This window comes from Eleginops maclovinus, chromosome 5, assembly GCF_036324505.1.
Source record: "Eleginops maclovinus isolate JMC-PN-2008 ecotype Puerto Natales chromosome 5, JC_Emac_rtc_rv5, whole genome shotgun sequence".
In the NCBI taxonomy this organism is placed as follows: Eukaryota; Metazoa; Chordata; class Actinopteri; order Perciformes; family Eleginopidae; genus Eleginops; species Eleginops maclovinus.
The window spans coordinates 25710821-25734164 of record NC_086353.1 but is presented as its reverse complement, the minus strand read 5'-3'; the positions used below and the strand labels follow the sequence as shown (position 1 = coordinate 25734164).

At 40.8% G+C, this 23344-nt stretch overlaps 3 protein-coding genes across 4 annotated transcripts; 2 read left to right on the top strand and 1 right to left on the bottom strand.

Moving 5' to 3' along the window:
* Positions 1–293: 293 nt before the first annotated feature.
* LOC134864931 (ladderlectin-like) lies at positions 294–2709 on the bottom strand. Of its 2 annotated transcripts, XM_063884275.1 has the most exons (8): positions 2514–2707; positions 2354–2423; positions 2187–2210; positions 1713–1745; positions 1505–1596; positions 1133–1258; positions 914–1013; positions 294–478 (listed from the first exon to the last, which is right to left on the bottom strand). In XM_063884275.1, exons 2-8 carry the CDS (start codon positions 2400–2402, stop codon positions 408–410), a joined length of 495 nt encoding a protein of 164 aa, XP_063740345.1. In that variant the 5' UTR covers positions 2403–2423; positions 2514–2707; the 3' UTR covers positions 294–407. The 2 variants fall into 2 exon arrangements, with proteins under 2 accessions (XP_063740345.1, XP_063740346.1); XM_063884276.1 differs by lacking the exon at positions 1713–1745 and having other exon boundaries at positions 2514–2709.
* Positions 2710–12057: 9348 nt separating this feature from the next.
* LOC134865259 (ladderlectin-like) lies at positions 12058–15615 on the top strand. The gene is made up of 10 exons (XM_063884744.1): positions 12058–12267; positions 12357–12426; positions 12570–12593; positions 12683–12727; positions 13488–13553; positions 13807–13839; positions 14182–14273; positions 14567–14692; positions 14837–14936; positions 15432–15615. The coding sequence occupies exons 2-10, from the start codon at positions 12378–12380 to the stop codon at positions 15500–15502; spliced, it is 606 nt and encodes a 201-aa protein (XP_063740814.1). The 5' UTR covers positions 12058–12267; positions 12357–12377; the 3' UTR covers positions 15503–15615.
* A 1045-nt stretch (positions 15616–16660) lies between these two features.
* On the top strand, positions 16661–21098 carry LOC134865276 (small integral membrane protein 26-like). The gene is made up of 2 exons (XM_063884767.1): positions 16661–16932; positions 20648–21098. Exons 1-2 carry the CDS (start codon positions 16809–16811, stop codon positions 20809–20811), a joined length of 288 nt encoding a protein of 95 aa, XP_063740837.1. The 5' UTR covers positions 16661–16808; the 3' UTR covers positions 20812–21098.
* The last annotated feature ends 2246 nt before the right edge of the window (positions 21099–23344 follow it).

Below are 23344 nucleotides of genomic sequence, written 5' to 3'. Positions count from 1 at the left end.
CAGGCTCTGTGTGACAATGTTAAGAGTTCCATTTTTAGTTTTACCCTATATTATCGCTCTAAGAACATTGTCAAATCCTAATTGATTTATTGGAATTCACCAAAACACATGGTCAGAGCATGAGTACTGACATTTTTCGCTGGACAGTATTTGAATTGTTTTGTTGAATTTGCTCTGTGACCGAGAGCTGTTGACTCCAGTAACTCTGATATGAATAACCATTCATCTTCAGACTACAGCTGGACTTCAACAAACCCATTTAAACTAATCCTTAAAAGAAAGATCACAAAAAATCCCATTATTGTAAGTCTTTATTAAGGAACAGTGATATATACACAATGGTTAATTCAGTAAGACATGGGTTGGCTTTAAACAGAGGAATAGAGCCCAGATGTTCAGCCTGTATGTTAACAGCTGAAAGGATTCTTGGAGCAGATGAAGCGCCGAGCAGAGGTGCATGGGCAGTTAGACCAACCATCTGAAATGTGATTTAAACACAGTGGGGAAATAACGTTAAATATACATCCAGGTTTAAAGTTAACAGCACCATAATGTTCACTGGAGTTGACTCTGATCTAGGCATCGTCCCTTATGGAGACATATACAGGTATCTGCTCACTGAGAACAATACAGGAATTAAAGTATAACATTCACATCTCTCACAACTCTTTGTACACATGTATTTTGACATGTAGTTTGAAAAAAGATGGAGAGCATCGTTATGTGTTAGTCAAACTTACAGTACAGTGTAGACAGCTACATCCTACATTTCTGCGCAAAGCAACACAATAGCAAAGATAATAACTATGTTGATGTTATATTTACTGTGAGAAAATAACATAAGAAAGCAGGCAAAAGTAGCAAAAACTTCAGCTACTGAATGTAAGCAGCCAGGTCAAACAGGTGTACTCACAGCCGGTGTTCAAGTAGACGCAGGCGTAGCTGCTGGAGGTGGACTGGGAGTACCACTTTTGGTAGTAGAAGCCCTGACTATCAATCCACATCCAGCGGCTCTGAAACACAAAGAGCATGGCTGTAAGGAAGTGTTGTCACAGAGGACCCCCTCTGGACCAGGTCCTGGGTCCTGGGCCTGATGTGGACTAGCTGCTGGTATTTCTATCTAAATGCAGACCTGCAGGTTGAAGCCTCCCAGCCATGCATTGCTCAGACCGGCTTTCCTTGTGATCTCCTGCAGGAAAGCGTACTCTCTGGCATTCGTGGCAGAGGCAAGGTGGGCTCCCAGGCTGGTGCAGTGCTCCTGTAGGACAGAGGGGCACATAGGGGTCTTTGTGGGTATACAATTAAGCAGCTGTGTGATTTCATTTATTTCTAACAAGTGTATAAAAGGCTCATCCTTTCATTGACTGATGGGACTCTGGGGTAACTAACTGAATTAATACTAAAGTGAATCAGATGACAGGATCAGCTACACTCTTTAAGCCCCATACAAGCTCACTGTGTCTGCCTGCTGTCGATAACTGTGGAAGTGTTGCAGTAGTGTTACCTCAGCAGTGTACCAGTCGGTGGCAGAATTGGCGACGATGAAGCAGCGAGAGTTATGGCTGTACCAGCCATCAGGACAGAAGTTAAAGCGAGCTGCAGACACACAGAAGAGAGAGCTTTCACTTGTTTGAATGAAGATTTCTTTGTGATATTTCAAGAAAGTTGTTTGACTTTCATTTAATCGTTTAAAACTGTGATATAGCTCCTACATTCAGGTGCTGCTACCTCCTCAAACACAGGTGCTGCACAGAGAAAGAGTGAACATAATGATCAGATGTATCACATAGGAAATGTATACAGTTGCTAACCTAAATGCTAACATGCTCATGATGTAGCAAGTATTTTTACCTTTTTAGTTTAGCATGTTACAGTATCATGCTAACATTAAATACAAATAACTAACACACAGTACAGCTGAGGCTCATGGGAATAAGCATGACTAAAAGTACATACAAAATACATTTCCAAGTTTCCCCTTTATTAGATTTTGACATTCAATTTTGAAATATGATAATTAGTTTTATCTGTTAGTGCCAAATGTTGCGTGTGTGTGTGTGTGTGTGTGTGTGTGTGTGTGTGTGTGTGTGTGTGTGTGTGTGTGTGTGTGTGTGTGTGTGTGTGTGTGTGTGTGTGTGTGTGTGTGTGTGTGTGTGTGTGTTAAAGCAAAGTCCTTCAGTACTGACCTGGAGCCTTCTCTTCAGCTGGAGCTGCAGAGTAAAACATAACACTGTCAGTAACTTTAGTGCACTAGTTACGCTTCTTCTTCACAGGGCAGAACACTAAGTCAGAGGCCTGCTGATGACTCATGACCATGTGTGTGATGGTGTGTGTGTTCTGTCTAATCGCTGACCTGCAAATGCAGCACAGAGGAGTACGGAGAGGACCACGAGAGTCTTCATGGTGATGAACAACTGGTTGTTCTGTGTGGAGAACAAACAAGTGCAGATGAATATCCGGAGGGAGAGCAGAACCACGAGCTGCGCTGAACAGAAACACAGCAGGGGTCTTACCTGTCAGGTAGATGTGAGGAGAAGTTTTTCCAGGTGTCAGCTCAGTGATGCAGTGATGAGGATCAGGTCTCCCCGCTCTTTATACAAACACTTGGAACACACATTCACGCTCATGTGGGCGTGTGGAGGGCAGCACTGAAGGACATCAGTGGAATAAAGAAAGTCTAAAGTCTGTTCATCGTTCCTGTAAGGCTCCAGCGGCTTATCTTTTTTCCCATCACTGCCTCTGAAGGAGGAAATGACACGTTTTATTGTCTGTTTCTCAAGAGCTCACACACATTAATGAACACACATAATTCCTTCTGATAAAAGTAGAGGCAGAATGTCCTTTGACGTCTGGCTGCTGGAAATGTTCCAGCAGATGGAAACATGGTTCAGAGCTTCCTGTCATGCTTTTATTCGCATAATTCTGTTAAAGTGTTTCCACTTTACCAGAGACCCAAGGCCAGGAGTTCTCCAAGCCCTCACATTTTTCTAAATGGATCCTCCTGTAGGTACATGTGTGTTGACTGACCGACCCACATAACCAACTACAGAGCTTTTGGTCACAGCTTCAAAGAAACAGAACAGGAATCTATCAGGTGGAAACAAACAGACATGGGTCAATCTTACTATTCGGTGCCATTTCAGCATGGTAACTTTCAATCAAAAAATACAAAATGTTTGATGTTTTTAACATTTCATCTGAAAGAGGGATTTTCAAACTATAAGAAAAATGTATTGGTCCAGCTATGGATATTATACTGTAATGTTTTTTTACCAAATTCTTCACACATGACGTAAGCCAAATGTCCACCCTGTTATGGGACATTCTCATTCCTCTTGATAACTGTTTTGAATGCACAGTTTTAGTAATATTTACATTTTCTAAGAGCTACAATGTCCCTCATTTCACCCTGCAAGGATATTTTCAGAAAGTATGCATAAACAAGCATTATATTGAAAGAGGCCATGTTCAGTTTAAGGCACAATGTAATTTCAACACATTTCTTTTAGATTTAAAAGGAATATAAATGGAATTTGAACCCATTTTTAAGTACATTTATTTTGCTGATTCATTCCCTTCAAATAACCACAGAGACATGCATTACATTTGTTGATTTGATTTAATTAACATAAAAAACACACACAGGTAACAGGATGGACAGAGGAGAAACAGAGTGGACAGGAAGTAACAGGGTGGACATCAAACCAGTGAACAACATCAAGAAACATTTAGCACCTCTCAACAAACTCATGTAGATGCATGTCCACATTGAACAAACTCTCTGTACACCAAAAATCACTCACACCTCTCACCTCTCAACTATGCAACAACAAGACAGACAGAGACAGACACAGACGGAGACAGTTATGGAACAGACCAGCAACCCATGTGTTTTCCAACAAAATCCCACACCATCTTCTCCAGCTGAACTGACCTCTTATTCAGAGGTTGTGGCTCTTTCATTAGACACACAACCTGGTCATCCCTGTACCATGAAATGTCCTCTCGTGGACTTGGCCAGTAGAACTTGTTGGTGCCATTCTTGTGCATGCATTTTACTTGTACATCATCCTCAACCTCCAAGATGATGCCTGGGTAGGGCTCACCATCATAATTGATAATGCACCACTGACCAATGTTGCCTTTTGAGATGTTCTCAGGCCGTGATGGTCCTTCGGTGCAATGCAGGCTTGCCTCTTGACCCATGCTTGCCTCTTGACCCATGCTCACCTCCTTCAGGTCATAGCATGCACAGTCCAGCACACCTTTGTCTGCCTGGCAAAGGCAAGTTATGTCCCGGTATTGAATTGTTCCCGGAGAGGAACTGAGGACTTGATGTATTTTCATTGTTCCTTTCCCCCCTCCCAAACGCTGGTGCATCCTTTTGTATTTTTCTTTTTTTCTCTTCTCCTTCAGCAAAGAGGCCTTTAGTTGTTCAATTTCATTATTGAGCCTCCTCCTCCCCTGTCTGACATTCCGTCGTCCAACAACAGATTGTCTAAAACACAGAAAGCATACAGTATCGTCACAATTAACAATCACTCTTTATAGATAAATGTCTATGCACCAGTTCAAGGATAGAAGACCATTAGACAGAGACATACATACATAGAGACAGATAGAGACACAGACACAGACACACACACACACAGCACACAGAACACACACACACACACACACACACACACACACACACACACACACACACACACACACACACACACACACACACACACACACACACACACACACACACACACACACACACACATTGTAAGGGCAAGATCATGTTTGATCATTCAAATTAGAATCTACCAAATCAACAAAGCATTTAACTGTCAACTTTCTTCTAACCTTGAGGGTCCGGGTTGTGGGGCATTTTCTGGCTCTGGGGGATTATCTGGACTTGGAGGAGGAGTGGTCATTGCCTCAAATGCCGTCCTGCCTTTGGCACTATCCCTCTGCTTTCTTTTCTTTTCTCGCCATTTCTTTCTCTGTGCTCTCTGATGTCTTTCACTGAGATCTGCCACTTTCTTTTTTCTTCCTTCCTCTCTGTCCTTTCTCCACTTCTCTTTCTCATTATTGAGATATTTCTCTCTTCTCTCAGGGTCAGTGTCACGACGTGCCCTGTAGCGCCGCTGCTTTTCAGCTGCAGACAATGGCGCCATTCCCTGACAAATACATGCATACTATTTCAAATCATCTTTTTTGGAAGTATACAGCAAATTAATACATAATACGTTAATAATACATACCAATTCACACTTAAAGAAACAAAATGTAAATCTTATATCGACCCTGTTACTATGTGTCCCCCCTGTTACCGTGCATTACAGTAACAGGAGGGATAGTAACGGGGGACATTTTATGCTAAAGTCAGCCATTACTGCTAATTTGATGAACAACAAGCTAGTACATGATGATCACTGACAACGATTTTTAACATGTTTATTAACCATATTATCAAAATTACAAACAAATATTAGTTCCCACTATAAACAAGCATAACAGAGTGGACGTGTTATGCTTGACCTCATCAGTAAACCTTTATAAAACATTGAAATAAATGTTGAGTAAAGAGTGGTATTTACTCTGCTTCTTCTTGAATGTTTTCCCTCCAAAAATATTGTTACATTAGAGAGTCATGTGACTAAAAGTATAGTCAGATGATGCGTTCTATGGAATTCTCATCAGAGTAACAGGGGGGACAGTTGACTCAGGGACATAACATATTTGAAAGATTTTAAGCATTTAAAATGCATTAATAACAGAAAATAACATCTGGTGAGAAATACTTTAAATAAGACAATACAGAAATGATGAAAAACCTTGAATTTATTAGATTTTCCTTACTTATATATGTAACTGAAGTCACACAAACAAGTCTGGGGACATAGTATTTTAGTGTACTTGTGCTAAAATCAGACTATTTTATTTTAAATTCATTTATCCTGTGTACATATAATTGTGTCCTATGGTAGAGGGTGGTTAAGCATACAAGAAAAGGGTTTAGAAATAAGTAGAAGCCCATTTGTACACAAAATATACCATATTATGTCAATGGGACTCAAATGGCACCAAATACTAGGAATGACCCACATGGGGTGCGGTGGAATTGTCAGTTTATCTGAGGAAGGTTCCTAACGGAGTGGAATGACCCGGAAGTACCTCAGTGGCAGCCATGATAAGAGCTGTTTGAATTCTCTAGATCAGTGGTACTCAACCTTGTCCTAATCAGGAGCCACATTGACGAAAAAATATTTTTGCAAGAGCCACAATCCAAAAACGCTCCTTTCCTCCCTGAAAGCATTATGCATTTGAGAATATGGATCATAGTAATATGTTACTAAGGAATGAAAAGCATAATGTACAGTGCAATAACTGTGATTTATTATTTTCACTGCAACCACAAAACACACATTGCTGATCATCACTGCCCATAACAACAGATAACAGACAGCATGTTTACTGATCATCACAGTCCATATAACAGCAGATTATAGACAGCAGGGGTTGTCAGAAGAGTAATGTTGTGCTTACTTCACACTCAATGTGATTTCTGACACTCCTTCTGCCGCACAAGTGATTTGAAGTCGGGCTCTGTGCTGGAAACGGCGATCCGAAGGGCCTCTGTTGTGTGCTGCAGACTCAATCTGTTTCGGTTGGGACATTTTATTTTTGAGAGCGCAGAGAATGCTGCTTCACCGGTATGTGGACGGAAACATTGAGATGATGCGTCTTGCCAGTCTGGAGATATTTGGTAGATGCCCCACCAGTTTCCAAAAGTCCACGACATCTGTAATCCGAAACTGAAGCTGAAGTTCATCTGAGCTCTTTAACTCCACAAACTCCATTTGAAGCTGCACAAGTCTGAGCTGGTCGCTTATTTGCTTCATTTCATTGACCTCAATCAGGAATGGGTTTTTCACAAGTAAAAAAATATTGCTATGGTCCTTGAAGTCGTGGAATCTTGATGTGTAGTTTTGCTTGAGCTCAGTTAGCACGTCACAGAATTGTGATCGACAGGGCAGGAGAGCGTCTGCATGCATCGCCATCACTTTCTGCACGGTGGGGAAGAAACGGTAATCAGAACCACGGACACTTCGTTCAAGTACATCCAGTTTGTCAGAGAATACTCTGACAGCTGTGTAGAGCTCATACACGGTCTTGTTTCTTCCCTGCATCTTGAGATTAAGTTCGTTCAAGTGCTGCGTAATGTCACACAGGAACGCAACAGACAGCACCCACTCTTCATCATCCAAAAAGGAAAATCGGGAAGTCTCCCCTTGGCCGACAATGAAGGAATTTCAGGGGTTCAAGCAGGTCCATGAAATGTGCAAGCATACGTCCTTTAGACAGCCATCTGATCTCGGTGTGTAACACCAAATCTCCATAGTGAGTGTTCAACTCCTCACACAGCAGTTTAAAATGTAGGTGGTTTCTTGCACGGGCCCTGATATAATTAACCACTTCGATTACATTTGCCATCACTTCATTCAGACATTTGAACTTAGCAAACAAGGCTTGTTGATGCACAATACAATGGTATGAGAAAATACCCTCAGCAGCAACCCCGCCGTTTTTCAGCGTTTCTTTCAACAAAGCCACGGCTCCGTTCCTCTTACCAAGCATCGCCGGTGCGCCATCTGTTGTGAATGCTGTGATTTGTTCTGGTCCAATGTTCAACTTTTCTAATGTTTCCAGCACAGCGTTTTTTATTTCAATGCCCGTTGTTCCATTTTCCAGTGAAACCATGTCAAGCAGTTCTTCTGTAATGTCAAACTTACTGTTGATGGCTCGGATAAAGATGAGTAATTGTGGCGTGTCATTGATATCCAAGCTTTCGTCCATTGCAAGGCTGACAAACTCAGCAGATGACAGTTTGTCCTTAGGAGTATGTGCAATGTTCTCTGAAATGTTTGATGCCCTCCTAGCTACAGTAGAATCCGACAGTGAATTTTTTTTGCCTCTCGTTCCAGGTCTTTTTTCTCAGGAAACAACGTTGAACAAGCCAGCAGTATGCAATCCTTCACCATTTCTCCATCAGTATATGGCTTCATCTGTTTCATCAGTTCATGTGTGATTTTGTAGGATGCCTCTGTCGCTCTTTCACTCGTATTAGTGTGGAATACGTTTTTTTGAGCAGTTCGGTTCTGTTTGAGTCTCGCCAGCTTTTCCGCCCTCAGCTCTCCACCTTTCGGAAAGTCGGTGCTGAACTTCGGGTGTTTTGTGTCGTGATGGCGCTGCAAATTGGACCTTTTAAATTGTGAAATGACGTTGTCACAAAGCAGGCAGATGCATTTTCCCGAACCGGTGGAGACGAAGAAAAACTCGAGTTCCCAGTCCTCTTTAAATGTTCGATATTCCTCTTCATATTTTCTTTTCCTATATTCCTTTGCCATTTTTGCGTAGTGCTGTATGCTAGTTTTCCCAGTGTGACGGAGCATTTATCTCGCGCACCTGCAATCAGAGCGGAAACCTGAAATCATTTGTGATTGGTTGTTCAGAGGGAGGGGGGAGGGGCGGCTTAATACACGTGACTTGTGAGTGATAATGAAATGTTGATGAATTCTGCTGACAATGTTTTTGTTTTTCGTTTTTTAAAGATTTTTTGAGATTTTTATTTTTTTTAAGTGGGACTTAAAAGAGCCGCAACTAGTCTTAAAGGAGCCGCATGCGGCTCGCGAGCCGCGGGTTGAGTATCGCTGCTCTAGATGATAGGAAAGAAGATTTGAAACTTCCTTTATAACCTCCATTAGCTTAGGAAACACTGGACCTTCCTTTACAAAAGGAAAGGAGAAAATGCTGTCCCACAATGCCTTGCGGCCGCAACATTTACCATGACCCAGTATTCTGCCGTTCACGGAAACAGCCGATCGTGACGGAGAAATGCGTTTCATGAAAGTTACGGTGCTTATTAAGCAGTTTAAAATTATACCGTAACTTGCCAAAGTGCTTTGCTTTGAACGTTCAGCTCTATATTAATGAAAAGGAGAAATATGAACGTTACTTTTGATCAAGTGATCAAATGATCAAATAAAGTCGACATTTCAGTGTTTACTGAGCTGTGTGGGGTTTCTTAAACGTTTTAAAACATGTTTGAATTGTGATGTACAAAGTGATAGGTTAAGGCATAACAAGTTTATAATAAATACATTTGTATGTATTTTAAAAATATTTCATATAATCGTACGTAGGCTATTGGGATTCATGTGGGTTAATGTGTGGACCGGAGGGTGGGGGGGACAAGTTTCACTTTCCTTTTTTTAATTTCAATTCCAACCTTTGTAATGAAGAATATATGTCTCTCTGTTGTCCTCGTTCATAAAGCATAAAAAAACACCATCAGAGAGCAGGGTGCAAAGTAGATACGCTTTCAGTAGCCTAGTCCGCTTTATAGAAAGCTGTAGTTCCCCACAGCAGACGCACATTTATAACGTCTGCTGGCACATCATAATTAGGTCGGATAGTGTCAGTGCAGTCGGATTCTCAGAGCACCGCAGTCTCTTTTCCTAAGAACTTTTGAATCCCCCTATCCACTATTCCTTAACCCTATACGTTTCACACAGAGGTCAAGGAATAGCAGATAGGAACAGACGATAGGAGCAGATAATTTCACAATTCGACCGTACCATAGATCCAACATGAGTTCATATGAACTGATCATTGACTCAATGACTTAGCAATTGTTTTTGCCTTTGAACAATTTTACACAACAAAGAGAAATGTGTCAGTGATGTGAGTGCATCTGAACAGAGACATACTCACTAGGTATGTGCACAGTTCTGATTTTGAGCTTGTGTGTAAGTTAATTTAAGACAAGATTTAAATCATGCTGTTCCAACAGCTTTCTCTCTCTGTGAGCTTTACATGTCTTTAACACGTTTCAGAGTTTTCACAGAAAACAGTGGCTGTGCTCAGCTTCAGCTGGGGACAATATTTATACTTCAAATGATAAGATAAAGTAACAACTCGAGTTATCAGACAGATATATGGGATAAATCTAAGTAGTTTCCTGGGATTCAGATTTATGATTCAAAGTTAAAGGGTGGGGAGTGTTGGGAAAAGCAAGACGAGTGCTGTCCTGTCTGACTTAAGAAAGAGCAGATAACAGATCAGCAATGAGGGACAATTCCTTTCAAGGTCAAATATGAAGTGTTATAAATTACGATGAACAGCGTAAAACCCTTTCAATTCATTGCATAGCTATGATGACTGATAAACTGCCTACTTATGTTTTTATGATTCCCCAAAAAAACAAAACAGTATCAATGAGTCATTTTACCGCATTAGATCTTAAAGGTCACAAACTCTCCATCATCCAATCATCATGTCGTTGTGCTGCATCAGTGATTCTGCTTCTGATTTCCCAAAACATATTACCAAAGTATCATTATCACTTTAGTTTAATGCACTCTTTGCATTTTATCTATAACAGCACCCCCCCCCCCTCTTCCATCAGAAATGATCTTATACTGTATTTAGTTGCTGTAGCTTCAATAATGACATGAACACTTAAAGGTAACAATAAAGATAACAGGTAACTTCTGAAACAATGGAGACAAAACAGAGAGATGCGGGAGAGCAGGAACTTGATGGCAAAACACTATTGGATTTATTCGGAGTTATGGCCGGAGAATTGACAAGACATTTACTGTAGACACGAGTTGCCACAGCGGTTGCCAAACCAATTCTGAAGATTTCAGAGATAGAAAGAGGTTTTAACTAGTTCCAAATGGGTAATCCACATTCTTCAAACGCCAGACTAAACAAGCTCAGACAATACGTTTAACTTAAACTGTCATCTAGGTCACAAATAAGGTGTTTACCGGAGCATCTGGGGCCAGATAAACGGAGCAAGCTGTCCCTAAGTAATAAAGATTGTTATGAGCTTGTACCCACTGTGGGAACAACAAGGCTTCGGAAGCCCAGGTTGCCCCTCCTTAATGAAGATAACAGCACCTGCAAGGCTGTACAGCCAGGTCAGAGGAGGACAGAGAGTAAGCTTACTTGAAAACAAGCAGTACACAAGCAGCTGTGAGGAGACCAATGGTCACGTGTGTGAAGAGATCACAGCCCTCAGCGAAAGGTTACAAGCTTACACAAAATATTCCCTAATACTGAATCTAATCCAGGAAACTACTTCATTTTGTAGATTTATCCCAAAATATGTGTCTGATGACTCAAGCTGTTACTTTATTTTATCTTAAGATAAGATTCGTAAGATAAGATAAGATAAGATGTAACTTTATTAATCCCTATGGAGAAATTTGAGTGTTTAAGCAGCAAAAATGAGGAAACACAGTACAGATTCACACAGGGATATGAAACACAAATGTATTAAGTATGTAGTATGACAATATTTCATACTACATAAGTATTAAGTATCTAAGTATTAAGTATGAAATATTGTCCCCAGCTGAAGCTGAGCACAGCCACTGTTTTCTGGAAAACTCTGAAATGTGTTAAAGACATGTAAAGCTCACAGAGAGAGAAAGCTGTTGGAACAGCATGATTTAAATCTTGTCTTAAATTAACTTACACACAAGCTCAAAATCAGAACTGTGCACATACCTAGTGAGTATGTCTCTGTTCAGATGCACTCACATCACTGACACATTTCTCTTTGTTGTGTAAAATTGTTCAAAGGCAAAAACAATTGCTAAGTCATTGAGTCATTTTGGACCATGTCTGTTTGTTTCCACCTGATTCTGTTTCTTTGTAGCTGTGACCAAAAGCTCTGTAGTTGGTTCTGTCAGTCACCACACATGTACCTACAGGAAGATCCATTTAGAAAAGAGTGAGGGCTTGGAGAACTCCTGGCATTGGGTCTCTGGTAAAGTGGAAACACTTTAACAGAATAATGGGAATAAAAGCATGACAGGAAGCTCTGAACCATGTTTCCGTCTGCAGGAACATTCCCAGCAGCCAGACGTCAAAGGACATTCTGCCTCTACTTTTATCAGAAGGAATTATGTGTGTTCATTAATGTGTGTGAGCTCTTGAGAAACAGACAATAAAACGTGTCATTTCCTCCTTCAGAGGCAGTGATGGGAAAAAAGATAAGCCGCTGGAGCCTTACAGGAACGATGAACAGACTTTAGACTTTCTTTATTCCACTGATGTCCTTCAGTGCTGCCCTCCACACGCCCACATGAGCGTGAATGTGTGTTCCAAGTGTTTGTATAAAGAGCGGGGAGACCTGATCCTCATCACTGCATCACTGAGCTGACACTTGAAAAACTTCTCCTCACATCTACCTGACAGGTAAGACCCCTGCTGTGTTTCTGTTCAGCACAGCTCTGGTTCTGCTCTCCCTCCGGATATTCATCTGCACTTGTTTGTTCTCCACACAGAACGACCAGTTGTTCATCACCATGAAGACTCTCGTGGTCCTTTCCGTACTCCTTTGTGCTGCATTTGCAGGTCAGTGTTTAGACAGAACACACACACCATCACACACATGCTCATGAGTCATCAGCAGGCCTCTGACTTAGTGTTCTGCCCTGTGAAGAAGAAGCGTAACTAGTGCACTAAAGTTACTGACAGTGTTATGTTTTACTCTGCAGCTCCAGCTGAAGAGAAGGCTCCAGGTCAGTACTGAAGGACTTTGCTTTAACACACACTCACACAGTAAACCCTAAATGTATCTCACAACAACATTAATGTGATTGATCCACAGAAGCAGCAGTGGCTGCCCTGAAGGAGCAGATGGTTCCTGCACCTGGTTAGTGTCCTCCTTATTTCAGGTTTTACCTCTTGCACTCAGCTATGTGAGAAAATTAACTAAATAAAGGATCAAAACAGAACAAGATAGTTGTGTTGGATTTGAATCCTGACACATGTTGACATACAGCAGTTCCCTTTGCAGGAAGGAGCAGAACAACTCCAGCTGCTCTGGTTCATGATAGCTACAGCAGCACAGACTGAGGCTCTTAGACATCCCTCCAGATAGGCTACAGCTGTTACTGACTTTATATCTGACATAACAGAGTGCATTTGGATGCTAAATGATGAAAGTGACCATCTATCCAAATGAAATTTCAAATTGTGGCATAAAGAAACTTGGATGTGTTGCCTGTATGTGTTTTTTGTTGTTGTTATGCTTACAGCATTGGTGGAGGGACAGCAATGTTCCTATCAGCCTCAGCTGTGTGTTAGTTATTTTTTGATATAAATTGGCCTGCTACTGTAACATGCTAAACTAAAATGGTAATCATGGTAAAAATGAAAACTGAATGCATGTTAGCATTGTCATTATTGGCATATTAGCATGCTAACGTTAGCATGTAGGTTAGCAATGTCTTCTTGACCTGCTAGCATGGCTGTAGGTGTTGGTGAGTTTAACCTTTTTTTCACTTTGATGTTAATATCATTTACTTCATTCATCCTTTTATGAGTTTTTGTAGTTGTGATTAAATGTAGCTGATGTGTGAAATAATCACTAAAAACTTAATAGAGATCTGATGAAGCTGTTGTTGTTTCAGAGGCTGAGATGAAGAAAGTTGAGGAAGAGTTTGTTCCAGAAGATTCGGTCCCTGTTCCCAGAAACGGTAATCACAAAGACTCAGGTCACTCACAATAAACTGTGTCTCAGAGTCAACTTAGAGCTAATGTACATATTTATCAGTTATACTTCTTCTAACTCTCTGTTCTACGATTTGCTGTAAAATAAGCATGATTAATAAGCCAGGCATTTAAACCAACAATTCTCACTATGTTAACACATTTTGATAATGTAGTACACTGTATATACATTTTTACATGGGATATCTGATTCTTTATGTTCACTCTTTCTCTGTTCAGCACCTGTGTTTGAGGAGGCATTGGCACCTGAATGTAAGTGCTATCTCACAGTTTTAAAATGTCCTTCATTATGATGATCGTCATGGCAACAACTATGATACAATTCAAAAAAGGAGATAAAAAAAAGTTAAACAACTCTCTAAGAAAATGTAGATGTAAATTACTGAGTATAAGCATGACTTGTTCAAAGCACCACAGCAGTATGTGTGCATGTCAGGCTAATAACTGCTAGTTTTACTGCCCTGCTAACTGTTCTCTAAATACATGAGGTCCACACAGACTGATGCTGGTGTCAGTAGAGCAGCTGTGTGTGTGCAGCAGGCTGTACAGAGTGTGTTTCAGTCAGTGAAAGCTCTCTCTTCTGTGTGTCTGCAGCTCGCTTTAACTTCTGTCCTGATGGCTGGTATAGCCACAACTCTCGCTGCTTCACAGTCGTCAATACTGCCACCGACTGGTACACTGCTGAGGTAACACTACTGCAACACTTCCACAGTGTTATCGACAGCAGGCAGACAGTGAGCTTGTATGGGGTTAAAAAGTGTAGCTGTTTCTGTCATCTGATTCACTTTGGCATTAATTCACTTAGGAACGATGGAGCAACTTTCATCATATCAACTCGTGGTTGCAGCAAATTTCTTGTAAATTCTCCAGCCATTAACTTCACATTCCATTGTTTAAGGAAATAAATGAAGAAATGAAATCACACAGCTGTGTAATTGTATACCCACAAAGACCCCTATGTGTCCCCTCTGTCCTACAGGAGCACTGCACCAGCCTGGGGGCCCACCTGGCCTCGGCCACGAATGCCAGAGAGTACGCTTTCCTGCAGGAGATCACAAAGAGAGTCGATCTGAGCAACGCATGGCTGGGAGGCTTCAGACTGCAGGTCTGCATTTAGATAGAAATACCAGCAGCTAGTCCACATCAGCCCCAGGACATGGTCCAGAGGGGGGTCCTACACGAGATTAGACAAGAGCAAATAAAGAGACTGCGACAACACTTCCTTACAGACATGCTCTTTGTGTTTCAGAGCCGCTGGATGTGGATTGATAGTCAGGGCTTCTACTATCAAAAGTGGTACTCCCAGTCCACCTCCAGCAGCTATGCCTGCGTCTACTTGAACACCGGCTGTGAGTACACCTGTTTGACCTGGCTGCTTACATTCAGTAGCTGAAGTTTTTGCTACTTTTACCTGCTTTCTTATGTTATTTTCTCACAGTGAATATAACATCAACATAGTTATTATCTTTGCTATTTTGTCGCTTTTGCTGAGATTTCAGATGTAGCTGTCTACACTGTACTGTAACGGCTCAAGTTTGACAAACACATAACAACGCTCTCCATCCTTTTTCAAAGTACACGTCAAAATAACATCGACACGTGTACAAAGAGTTGTGAGGGATGTGAATGTTATACTTTAATTCCTGTATTCTTCTCAGTGAGCAGATACCTGTATATGTCTCCATAAGGACGATGCCTGAATCAGTCAACTTCACATTGATGATTAACTGACTTTCTCTTAAAAAGGAAAAATAGTTGATATTCCAGTGAACATTATGGTGCTGTTAACTTTAAACCTGGATGTATAATTAATGTTATTTCCTGTGTTGTATATCACATTTCAGATGGTTGGTCTAACTGCCCATGCACCAATACTCGGCGCTTCATCTGCTCCAAGAATCCTTTCAGCTGTTAACATACAGGCTGAACATCTGGGCTCTATTCCTCTGTTTAAAGCCAACCCATGTCTTACTGAATTAACCATTGTGTATTCTTCACTGTTCCTTAATAAAGACTTGTAGAATGGGATTTTGTGTAATCTTTTTTTCAGAACCTGGTTAAAATGTGTTTGTTGAAGTCTGGCTGTAGTCTGAAGATGAATGGTTATTAATTTCAGAGTAACTGGAGTCAACAGCTCTGACAGCAGGAATTATGTGATAGACTATAGAAACTGAGCCAAAGCATGCAAAATAACTACATCTGCTAAAAGAAATACCTGGAGACAGTTTTTGTTAATGTATTATTGGCTTTACATGGTATATGGTAAAGAAAAAGGACATTAGCAGTTATTGCCTATGGTGATCATCAGTAGATGTAGAAAAAGCCAAAGTAGTAATATTATTTGCCCATGTGCCCAGTGGAATCAGCTTACTGTAAACATAAAGAAAACAAACAAATCTGCATGTTAGAAAGATAGAAATCAGCTTTGCATACGGAATTGACCTGAAAGAAAAGAGGGGGTTAAAGGAGAAGCATCCATCATGTTAGAACTAGACTATTGAAATGTTTTATTAAAATCTGGACGGAAGCTGACTACTTTTTAAGTGGAAGATCGCACACATTTTATTATTTGCTAAAGCAGCAAAAGATTCAGCTAACTGAAAACCATGTGATCGAAACTTATGGAGCACAGAGTCGAAACACAATGAGACATAGAAGAGCTGGAACTTCATGGCAAACACTGAAGGTTTATTTGAAATTATGGCCGGAAAATTGACATGAGCTGCAGACGCGAGGGGACACAGCGGTTGCCCGGCCAATTCTGAATATGTCTCCCCCCGGTCCCACAGTTAATTTAATTTTTCGGGAAATTACATTTTGAAATGTTTTACAATATAGTAGCACAATTAATAACATTATGAATGAAAATGTCCTCAAAAGTAATTTTGTATTTAACAAATATTTATTCTGGACTATGAAACTTTATTTTTCCTTTTTTTATTCATTTAATTTGTGTAATATTTTAATAATCTATACGTCAATCCCTGATGTCCATGATAAAAATAAAAGTAAGTAAAATAATAAAACCAAAATAGATATCGATAAACGATTGAAGACTTGACCGGAAGTGTATGGTATCACATGTACTTCCGGGTGAGTGTCATGGCGGCACCGTGAGAGCACCATGGATGTATAACAAGAAGAGCACGTACTGAAAGAAACTCAAAGCCCGTCATTACAGCAAACCAACCACAGTCCGCGTGCAGCAGCAGACTGCAGCCATGCATGTCAACGAGGCGTTGAAATGGAACAAGAGGATGTCTATAGTGTACGCTGCCGGAGCCTGGATTATGGTCGGCTCTTACGCTTTCTACAGATACACAGGCCGCCATGACGACCTGCAAGGTGAGGGACACACACACACACACACACACACACACACACACACACACACACACACACACACACACACACACACACACACACACACACACACACACCTGTTCCTTCTCAGTCATTTCATGTAAACAGAGACATTTAATAGAGTTTGTGTGTGTGTGAATTTACAAAGTCTGCTTATTTTATTATCTGTCTGTTATCGTTCAATGCTACACACATGCTGTGGTGTAATGTATTTATGCACATTTCTTCAAATATATTACTTGCGTATAATTGTTGGTTACTTGTACTTTACTTTACTACTCTACTACAATTTCGTAAGTAATATTGTACTTTTTACTCCACTACATTTATTTGACATAATTTGTTACGATTTACTGATAATTAACTCATAGAAAATATAAATAAACTATGATAATTATAGTCTAAGATATCCAGCAGCAGTATATAAAGGCATTAAAAGTAGTTCCACTTTTACCAGCTGTAATGAACACATTAATGTATAAAAAATAATAATCCAGTAATTTAATATACATGATTCTGAATTGAGCTGTTACGCACAATTAGTACTTTTACTAAGTATATTTTGATGCCCATACTTTTGTACTTTTAAATAAGTAAGATTTGAAATGCAGGACTTTCACTTAACAGCTGAGTATTTTACACTGCAGTCGTTCTACTTTTGGTACAAAAGTACAAAATCTGAGTACTTCTTCCACCTCTGCACACATTTGCTTATTTTCTATTCCAGTGCAAGTTACCCTCTTAAAGGGATAGTCCGGTGAAAAAATTGACCCCAGGGTCTTTTTCTGCATGAAAACTGATCAAGTAAGCCCTCCAGAGAGTTTTTGTCATTCATCAACCAGTATTGAGCTTGCCCGGAGCAACGCTAATAGCCAAAATGGCTTACAGTGCATTCGATCGGGGCAGTGCGCAGAACGCTTCCAAAACGGCATTTTTTTAACCACTTACATTGCTCGAAATAGCACCAAACCTCTGCAGTAGCATGACTAGGATCCTTGCACATAAAACGGAGTACCAACAACGTAGTTTGCAAACCCGAAGTTTATTAAAAAGAACTGTCTTACAAGACTCACCAACTGCCCCCCATTCCAGCTCCTCTCCAAGGAACGTCAGCACAAGTCGATTATCGAATGCAATGCAAAAGGAAGGAGCCCATTGAAGATTTGTTCCTGAAAAACATGTATACTTTTTTGTTTGTTTATACTTCATTTGAAAAATGTTTTGCCTGTAACTTACATGCAACTCCTTTCATTTCCATGTCAACACTCACTAGATATGAATTTCCATGGAATTATACATTCCAAAACATTCCTCCTGGAACTGAACTCCGGTGCATTCGACAATTTTCTGGGTCAATTTTCATCGGACTAACCCTTTTAAGTATTCACCTTACCCATATCACTATGTATAGTTTGAACTGTGGGGCTGTAATCAGCGGTGTTCCATCCATCCATCCATCCATCCATCTTCTCCCGCTTTTCCGTCAGGGTCGCGGAGGTAACAGCTCCAGCAGAGAGCCCCAAACTTCTCTTTCCCTGGCCACATCAACCAGCTCTGACTGGGGGATTCCAAGACGCTCCCAGGCCAGCGAAGAGATATAATCCCTCCACCTGGTCCTAGGTCTACCCCTCGGTCTCTTCCCAGCTGGACGTGCCTGGAACACCTCTCTAGGGAGGCGCCCAGGTGGCATCCTCACTAGGTGCCCGAACCACCTCAACTGGCTCCTTTCAACGCGAAGGAGCAGCGGTTCTACTCCGAGTCCCTCCCGGATGACTGAACTTCTCACCTTATCGCTAAGGGAGATGCCAGCCACCCTGCGGAGAAATCCCATTTCGGCCGCTTGTATCCGCGATCTCGTTCTTTCGGTCATGACCCATCCTTCATGACCATAGGTGAGGGTAGGAACGAAGGTGGCCCGGTAGACAGAGAGCTTTGCCTTCTGGCTCAGCTCTCTGTTCGTCACAATGGTGCGGTAAAGCGACTGCAGTACCGCTCCCGCTGCTCCGATTCTCCGGCCCATCTCACGCTCCATTGTTCCCTCACTCGAGAACAAGACCCCGAGATACTTGAACTCCTTCACTTGGGGTAAGGCTTCATTCCCTACCTGGAGTGGACAATCCATCGGTTTCCTGCTGAGAACCATGGCCTCAGATTTGGAGGTGCTGATCCTCATCCCAGCCGCTTCACACTCGGCCGCGAACCGATCCAGTGAGTGCTGAAGGTCACAGACCGATGAAGCCATTAGGACCACATCATCTGCAAAAAGCAGTGGTGCAATCCTTAGCCCACCGAACTGCAAACCCCCTCCCCCACGACTACGCCTCGAAATCCTGTCCATGAATATCACAAACAGGATTGGTCACAAAGCGCAGCCCTGGCGGAGGCCAACCCTCACCGGAAATCGGTCCGACGTGCCACCAAGAACGCGGACACAGCTCTCGCTTTGGGTGTACAGAGATTGGATGGCCCTGAGTAGAGACCCCCTGACCCCATACTCCCGCAGCACCTCCCACAGTATCTCCCTGGGACACCCGGTCATACGCCTTCTCCAAATCCACAAAGCACATGTAGACCAGATGAGCGTACTCCCAGGCCCCCTCCAGGATCCTTGCGAGAGTGAAAAGCTGGTCCATCGTTCCACGACCAGGACGACAACCGCATTGTTCCTCTTCAATCTGAGGTTCGACAATCGGCCGGACCCTCCTTTCCAGCACCTTAGAGTAAACTTTCCCGGGGAGGCTGAGTAATGTGATGCCTCTGTAATTTGCACACACCCTCTGATCCCCCTTTTTAAAGAGAGGAACCACCACCCCGGTCTGCCACTCCTTCGGTACCGTTTCCGACTTCCACGCAATGTTGATGAGACGTGTCAACCATGACAGTCCCTCAACACCCAGAGCCTTCAATCAGCGGTGTTGTCTTTTATAAATATAAATGTATCAAGTGAAGTACTTCAGTAACCTCTTTGAGGTACTAGTACTCGGGTAATTCCACTGTACGGCACTATTAATCCTCTTCCTTGCAGGAAAAATATTGTACTTTATACTGACCGCCCTGCATTTATCTGACAATGCATATCAGATTAAACCCTGTGCTTTTATTCATTGCTTTTTACACAATTTATTTTTAGAATATAATACAATAAATATCCTAATTTTCCACTTCAGAGACTCTTTAATACTAATACTCTATTAAGTAGCCTAATGAAATGCTTTGGATGAAAGTGCTTAAATATTTAAACTTGATTAATTTCTTAAATAGACATTGCAACATTAAATAAAAGAAGTACATTTTAAATCTGAAATTGGGACAATGTTTTGTTATAACAGCATGTAAAAAACTGCATTTATTCTTTATCTATTAGGTACACAAAAAATATAAAAATATTCAGAATAATGTGTAGACTAACTTAATGCTGAATAAACTATAAACACAGGATATATAGGCTACATCATAAAACAGTCACTTTTATCAATAAAGTATTTTAGTAAGATGACAGGGGATCTGAAGAGATCTCTTTTATATATATATATATATATATATATAAAAGAGATCTCTTTTATATATATATATATATATATATATATATATATTTGTTTTTTCTTTACAGGTATCTCGATTTTTAGAAAGAAATGGAAAGTTGATGTATACAGGATGTCTGTTCTAAATAACTCTTTACTTTTTCCCTTGAACTTAGTGCAAAAAGAAGAAGAGGTGCCGGTGCCAGAAGATAACACTCAGCTAGTCTTCTTCACGGATCACTCCAAAACGGTGGTGATCTACAAAAAAGACTTTGTCCCCTACACCACAAGGATCTATAATTATATCTCGTCCTTCAGCAATCCTGGGAGAGACAAATAGCTGCATCAGTGCCAAAGGACCATGTACACTGAACTTGTCAAGAGCAAGTTTTTATAATGCACTATGAATTGATGCTTTTGTATGGACATTATCTGTATTTCATTAAGAAATTCCAGTGTTGTGCAGGGGTGAGGGAGCTGCAAATTAGTTCTGATGTCAATGCTTTGTCCCCTGATATATTTTTTATGATTCTGTCAACAATATTCAATATTTCTCCTGTCCGCTACATCCAAAACATTGTCAACAGAGTTGCCACAACTACTAATAAACTATGTTGTAAAATGTAAGAGGAACTATGAAAGTGGAAGTTTATTTAACAAAAGTGTTTCCTGTTTGAAATGTTTAACTTTTGACACTGCATTTGTGTAGAATTGATTCATCTTTAAATGTACAATTAGCTTTTCTTACTGACATGACAACATATCCGCATTTAAAAAGCCCTAAGAAGTGAAAAATACAGTCTTACTGCCAGAAAGTGCAGTTTTAATGTCTCTTTGAATTCTATCTTAAAAACTTTAAGACATGCTACAGACATTGTATGCTTTTCTTTATATGTGATTACTCATGTGATATCTATTCATACAATACCCGATACATGTGATGCTATATTGTATTATTGTAGGTGTTATTACAAATTCAACATTGTATGGCACTTATTGCATAGATATTACACCAATTTAAGCATTTATATATGAAGAGAAAATAAGAAATCTCATTGCCTGCTAGTCATTTACAAATATTTAATCCTTTTTCAACGACTCAATGACTATTTGTCAAGTTGATACAGTAATACTCCACTACATTTGAAAGTACGGCATTTGAAACTGAATTCATTAAATGTAAAAGTATTAGGACTTAAACTTTAAGGACTCAAAGATGACATTTCCTGCTTTAAATATCTGCTGTCAGAGTTGTACCATCACTTACAGTGGTATGCAAAAGTTTGGGCACCCCTTAGGAAAACCACTGCATCAGTTTGTCACTTGCTGAGCTTTTGAAGCAGCAACTTCATTTTAACATATGTTATACCTTATGGTAACAGAAACATCTCAGTAGTGAAATAACTTTTATTGGTCAAACAGAAACATGTTTATGTGCATTCAAACAAAAATAGGCATGTGCATAAATTTGGGCACCCCTAAGAAATAATTCCATTAATATTTAGTATTGCCTCCTTTTGCTGCAATAACGGCCTGTAGACGCCTCCTGTAGCCACAGACAAGTCCCTTAAGCCTGGCAGGTGGTATTTTGGCCCATTCTTCCACACAAAACGTCTCCAGTTCAGTCAGGTTTCTTGGCCTCCGTGCATGGACAGCCTTCTTCAAATAAATCCATACATTTTCAATGATGTTAAGGTCTGGGGACTGGGATGGCCATTCCAGAACATTGTACCTGTGCTTCTGCATGAATTCCTTGGTGGATTTTGATCGGTGCTTAGGATCATTGTCCTGCTGAAAAATCCAACCCCGGCGTAGCTTCAACTTTGTGACTGACTCTAGAACATTCTTGTCAAGAATCTCCTGGTACTGTAAGGAATTCATGTGGCCCTCAACTTTAACAAGTTTTCCAGTACCTGTGCTAGCCACACAGCCCCATAACATGATAGATCCTCCACCAAATTTTACAGTGGGCAACAAGTTGTTTTCATTGAATGCAGTGTGTTTTTTTCGCCATGCATACCTGTTCATGTTATGACCAAATAACTCAATCTTGGTCTCATCTGACCACAGTATTTTGTTCCAAAATGCTTCTGGCTTGTCCAGATGTGCTTTTGCATACCTCATGCGACTCTTCTTGTGATTAACACTCAGGAAAGGCTTTTTGCACATCACCCTTCCAATGAGCTCTTCCTGGTGCAAAGTACGCTGGATTGTGGAACGGTGAACAACTACACCATCAGCAGCCAGATGTTGTTGTAGTTCTCTGGAGGTGGTCTGTGGCTTCTCTGTGACCATTTTCACCATCCTTCGCCTGTGCCTTTCCCCTATTTTTGTCGGCCTACCACATCTTTCCTTCACACGGACTGTTCCTGTGGCCTTCCATTTCACAACTACGTTTCTGACTGTGGAGACAGACAGTTTAAACCTGTCAGATAATTTTTTGTACCCTTCTCCTAATTTATAATGTTGGATTATCTTAGCTTTCAGGTCAGTGGAGAGTTGTTTTGAGGTCCCCATCTTGCCACTCCCTAAGAAAGAACCTAGGCCAGGCACAGCCAGCTATTACCTATGTTAAATAGCCTTTTTCATGATTGGTTCCACCTGTCTTTGTAATTGAAGGTCTAATGAGCTAATCAAAGCAATTTTGTGCAGCAACCTGTCAGCTATAAATCCGTACAGGTGTTGAAATGAATGCTATTTATAAGGGTGCCCAAACTTTTGCACATCCCATTTTTTGCATTTTATTTTATTATAATAAAACTATGTAATGCTACCCTAAGAATTTTGGTCTGGAAAACACTAAAACGTCTACATCTTTGTAGGAAAACAAATGTTGTTGCTGTGATCTTCTATTATAAAGGAAAAGCAAATTG